This window comes from Prosopis cineraria, unplaced genomic scaffold, assembly GCF_029017545.1.
Source record: "Prosopis cineraria cultivar Desert tree isolate PC_DT_omini unplaced genomic scaffold, ASM2901754v1 PC12, whole genome shotgun sequence".
Taxonomy (NCBI): domain Eukaryota; kingdom Viridiplantae; phylum Streptophyta; class Magnoliopsida; order Fabales; family Fabaceae; genus Prosopis; species Prosopis cineraria.
Genome location: NW_026555343.1, coordinates 39876293 through 39882292, shown reverse-complemented (window position 1 = coordinate 39882292; position 6000 = coordinate 39876293). Strand labels below are relative to the sequence as shown.

At 30.6% G+C, this 6000-nt stretch overlaps 1 protein-coding gene across 1 annotated transcript; it reads left to right on the top strand.

Annotated features, from left to right (window-relative positions):
- The first annotated feature begins 4343 nt into the window (after window positions 1–4343).
- On the top strand, window positions 4344–4835 carry LOC129289354 (disease resistance protein RPV1-like). The gene has a single exon (XM_054926113.1). The coding sequence runs from the start codon at window positions 4344–4346 to the stop codon at window positions 4833–4835; it is 492 nt and encodes a 163-aa protein (XP_054782088.1).
- Window positions 4836–6000: the final 1165 nt, after the last annotated feature.

Sequence of the window (6000 nt, the reverse complement as noted above, 5' to 3'; positions counted from 1 at the left end):
GGACAGTAAAATGGAGACTTTCTGCTATCTCCAATGAGTAGATTAGGCCAAATGGAATCTAAAAAAAATGAAATAGTTAAAGAACTAACTAAGAAAATACCTTGGTTGACAATGTTTGGATATTTATGTTGGGACATTTGGGTTCATTGCTATAATGTAATCTTTGGCTATCAAGAAATAAGAAACTTCCAGGACAGTTTTTCTAATTTAAGTAGAGCATGTATGGATAGGGATCTTATTAATAACTCCCCTTTGTTTAATCATATATCTAATGCTAAGGCACAAAAAAGCAATAGTAGAGATGATTTCTTTCAACTTTATGAGGATGGATTGGTCAAAAACAATGGAAGCAATAGATGTGAAGGTGTCATACATGATGGCCATAACAATTGGATATGTGGTTTCAGCTCCAAATTGATTAATGTTCCCCTTATAGTTGTAGAGTTGGTCAAGATCATGCAAGGACTCACCTTGTGTTTGGAAAGGAACCTTTATAGAGTGGCAATTTTCTCAAAATATTTGGAAGCAATCAACCTTGTCATTCATGGTTGTGATCAAAACTATCCATTTAAGGATATTGTAGAACAGGCGAGATCTTTCTTTTGCAAGGAGGGTCAGATTACCCTCAATCATGTACATAGGGACTGTAATCGTGATGCTAACTACTTATCTAGGCTTTTTCATTCTTTACAAGTTAATCTCTGCCCCTTCAATCATCATCCAAGCTCAACCTTGGAGATGGAAGATGGTTAAAGAGGAAAGGGACTTCTAGAATTTCTTTTGTATTTACTGTTGAACTTCTTGTTATCTTTTAGATTGTTTGTGTATCTTTTTTAGTTTCCACTCAAAAAAAAAGTGGACTTATGTTAAGTGATATATTTCTATGAAAAATGAAGAGTGAGTTGATATGAAAAGAAATATGATGAAATTTTATATCGGATAAATTTAGTTTAAAGAAAAAAGATATCAATGAAATAACCTATAAACTTATCATCTTAAGATTTTGTGTTATGATCTGATATTGAAATTTATATCCATATTAAAGTTTAGGGAGAATGATCTAACCCTAAGATACATACTTCAAAAAACTTCACCAAAGACCATTAGAGGTAAAGTGTGATAATTGTTAAGGCTCTTCTCGCTAGTTGGATCAATTGTTATTGAGGCTTTCGTTCAACTATATATAATGGAGGTTTTTTTTTTTTCTTTCCTTTCCTTTCCTTTCCTTTTCATTTTTTTTTTCATTTTTAACTTACACTTGACCACCAAGGATAAGCTTTGCATTAATTGTTGGTCTTGTTTTCAAAGATGTTCTCTAAGCCACAAAATGGAATTCGATTATTTTTTGACCTACATAGTGGAATCAGGTTTAAACATGAAGTTTAGCCCAAAAAAAAAGATTTGGACATGAAGTTTTAGCACATTCTCTATTATGGCTCTTTAATTTCATTTCTTATCAATAGATTAATCGTTCATGTTAGGGGAAAAAAAGGAAAATTATAGTGAAGGACCTCTAGAGCATTTTATGTATAGAAAAGAATCAAAGATCTTGAATTTACTTTGCAGAACCAAGAGATCAAAATGTAAAAGTATCCCTCATTTTTTTAAAAAAAATCCCCTAGCGTCATTGGCCACCGAAACTCCGGCACTAGTGGTCAGACCGGGTGCCTGATGTTCACCAGATTGACAAGGAAGACAAATTAAATTTTTTTAAGGTGGCCAAAGGGGGTTTGAACTCACATCCCTTTGACCGCTAAAAAGATCATTGGCCACTAGGCTAACAATTCTTTTTAATTATATAATACAAATGTTTATATATATACATATATATTATTTTGTTTTTACTTTTTATACCAATACTTGTTAAGAGTTTGATGGTTACTTATCATTTCACAAATAGCTATTTGTTAATTACTAATGGAACTCATTAAAAAAATTTAAAATGCTCTTATTTTTATAAATATTTACTTATTTTTATTATCAAAAGCTTACATATCAAAAGCTTATGTAAATTTGTTATTTTATTAAAATCTACTTGTCAAGTTATTAAGAGAAAGTTTTAAATTCAGTAACGGCACTTGTTATTTCACAAATAATTACCTGTTAAATTATCAATAAGAACTTGTTTGTTAAATTATTAAGAGAAATTTTTAAATTTAAGAACAAGACTTGTCATTTCATAAACAATTACTTGTAAAATTATTAATGAGGATTTGTTAAAAAAGTTTAATATGGAATAATTTTTTTAAATTTTTATTTTTTTTCTTACTAAAATTTTACATGTTAAAAGCTTATGCAAATTTATTATTTTGCAAAAATTTACTTGTCAAATTATCAAGAAAATTTTTTATAAAGTTAGTAATGAGATTTATCATTTTACAAAGGTTACTTGTTAAATTATTAATATGGACTTGTTAAATAAATTTAATATGGAGTTATTTTTATAAATATTTACTTATTTTTAATTACTAACACTTTACATGTTAAAAGTTTATACAAACTTGTTATTTTGCTAAAATTTACTTGTCAAATCATTAAGAAAAATTTTCAAAGTCAATGACGGGATTTATCATTTTATAAATAATTACTTGTTAAATTATCAATGAGGATTTGTTTGTGAAATTGTCAAGAAAAATTTTTAAAGCTAATAACGGGACTTGTCATTTCACAAATGGTAACTTATTAAATTATTAATGGGGACTTGTTAAAAAAATTAATATGGGGTGATTTTTATAAATATTTATTTATTTTTATTGTTAACACTTTACATATTAAAAGTTTATATGAACATGTTATTTTGCTAAAATTTACTTATCAAACTATTAAGAGAAATTTTTAAAGCTAGTGACGGAATTTGTCATTTCATAAGTAGCTACTTGTTAAATTATCAGTGGGGACTTTTTTATCCATTTATCAAGAGAAATTTTTAAAATTAATAACGAGACTTGTCATTTTATAAATAACTAATTGTTAAATTATCAATGAAAACTTGTTAGAGAAATTTAATATAGAATGATTTTTATAAATATTTACTTATTTTTATTACTAAAATTTTATATGACAAAAGCTTATATGAACTTGTTATTTTATTAAAATTTACTTGTCAAACTATTAAAAGAAATTTTTAAAATTAGTAATAAGACTTGTCATTTTATAAATAGTTATTTATTAAATTACTAATTGGTACTTGTTTATTAAATTATCAACAAAAAGTTTCAAAGTTAGTGACATGTCTTATCATTTTACAAATGGTTATTTGTTAATAAATTTATTTCAATCAACTCTTTAATTTCATCAAGTCCCTCACATGTGCAAAATTTTTTTAAAGGTTTTGATTGAAATTAAATTGGATCAAAAAGTTTTCACAGGAATCTTGGTTGAAAGTCAATACCCAAGAGCTTTTACAAATCATGACTTAAAAATTTAACACCCTCATAGTGTGAGTGTAACTTAAAAAGTATTATAACTAAAATAAAGTTGTCGCATCTATTAGTTCAATCGATAAGTATTTGACTCATATTTCACAAGGTAGTGTGTCAAATCTTATTGTTAATGCAAGGATTTTATTGTTGGGCGATCCGTAAATATACCTGCAAACATGCTTTGAAACTAGAGACATACTCCAATCTTGATGAGTCTCTAATATTCCCTTCAACTGAACTTTTGTTTATCAAAGGTGTTGTTAATTAGATGCCCCCTAATGTCATAGGTTCGTGTTTTTCTGAGTATTTCTTTCCTATTTTGGACGTATTTAGTAGTTTCTTACAAGTTTCAAGTTACAGATTAAATTTCAAGGAAATGTTGCTACGGTTTCTGAGTTGAACAACTTTGAAGCTTGTATACGGCGTAACCTTCTGGCAAAAAAAGAAATATATATATATATATATATATCGACCGCGTGACTTGAAAGTTCACCGGTGCCTCTAACCCTTATTTTGCGTTTTAGACTACAAAACATATCTGATATATCTTTTTGACTACCAATCGCTCATTTTGACGGCCACTAAGACTCCCAAGTAATAAAGTTACACTCTTTTCCATGAAAAGATTGTGAATCCCTCCTTCCTGGAAATTTCATGGCATACACACACTAATGTTAGACCTCACATTTTGACTGAAGTCACAAAGTGTCGGACTTTACATATAGAAACATAATCAATTCCATCCTTCCAGGAAATTGGCAAGCCTGTATTAAGACATGACCACGTGGGCTCTCCATTCTTCTCCATTTATACACAGCTTCTGGTGATACTCCTGTCAACATTTCCATCTCTAATATATTTTCAGGCTTCTCATACAACAACACGCACATTTCTCTCCTCTTGCTTCTTCATCAAATAGATATGGCCCTTGTAGCTGCTTCCTCCTCTTCCTCTGCTCAATCCCTCCCCAAAAATTATGATGTTTTCATCAACTTTAGGGGTGAGGACACTCACTTCAACTTCACTAGCCATCTTCACGATGCTTTCTGCAGAAAACACATCAGAACCTACATAGACTACCAGCTTCCCAAAGGAGATGAGATCTCACCAGCACTTCTGCAAGCAATCGATGATTCCTATGTATCTGTGGTGGTCTTCTCTCAAAATTATGCTTCTTCCAGGTGGTGCTTGAACGAACTCGCCCATATACTCCATTGCAAGAGGGTTCAAGGCCAGATTGTTATTCCTATCTTCTATAAAGTGGATCCATCTCATGTACGCAATCAGACTGACACTTACAAGCAAGCATTTGAGAGGAATTTCAAGGGCAGGCAAGACGAGATCAAAATGTGGAAGCAATCTCTCAATGAAGCTGTAAACTTAGCTGGTTATGACTCTCACACATTTGGGTGACCAATTCATTAATTTTCTTCTCTTCACAAAGGAGGGGGGTGGCGGTGATTGACTTGATGTGTCACGCCCCATGAATAGAGGGTGACCGGCACGGTCGTAAATTACTCACACATTTTCGTAAACCCAAAATAAATATTTATTCCATTTTATGAAAGAAAAGAACAAAATTAATCAAATTACATGAGAATTAAAGTAATTCCTTTAAATTCATTATCATAAAAAAGTGTCGACATTTTTTTGTAGAAATTTTGGCAGAACCTTTCCTGTAACTAGGATCTTCCGAAAATTCTACAACAAATTTTTTTACAGATAACAGTATAAATCAAGAGTGTAGCTCCCTCCAGCTAGCAACCAATATACAGACCAAAAATAAGGTTTATCAACAACCTATATGGAGCATTTACTCTTTCTTTCAAATCAAAAAGACATATAAATTATATATTTTCATAAAAGCAACAATACCAATCAAAATGTCCACCTTGTAGCTAGTTGCCTTTTAGAGATCGATGGTGGGATCAGCGTCAGTTAATAAATTTGAGACCAAAATAATTTTTTCAGTGAATAGCATTCCCATGGCATAATTCTTAGAATTTAAATCAATAAACTTCAATAATGGTGTCAACTAATTAAAAACGATTTCACAAAGATTTATAAGCCTATAAGTTATATCCATAATTGTAAAATAAGAGTAAATTAAAAAAAATTATGTTATCATGCTTAAAGAAAACAATTTACTCACATATTCCTCAAAGTGGTAAAATTGTTAGCCAAAATCATGTAAATTTTAAAAACACTTTAATTAACATTTAGAATTTTGAGAATTCAACAGAATAGGTTACAAACGTGAACACACAGTCCACGAGGGTAAATAATCAAACGTGGCTTATGCCACAAAAACAAACATGGACACACCAGTCTATGAGAATAAATAACCAAACGCAGCTGAAGTTACGAAACAAACGTAGACACACAACTCATGAGGATAAGTAACCAAACGTAGATCAAGCCGCGGAATCAAATGTGGGTACAAAGCCCATGAATACCAAACGTGAGAATAAAACTCACGAAACAAACTAGCTAGTGTTTAACCACAGCGCGCTATGAGCTAACGGAACTGCTGTTAGCAGCAATGTTCTGTTTTGAGTTTTCTTAAAATCACATTTCA

Excerpts from the sequence above, each read along its gene's own strand:
- LOC129289354 (XM_054926113.1), top strand. The coding sequence starts at position 4,344 with ATGGCCCTTGTAGCTGCTTCCTCCTCTTCCTCTGCTCAATCCCTCCCC.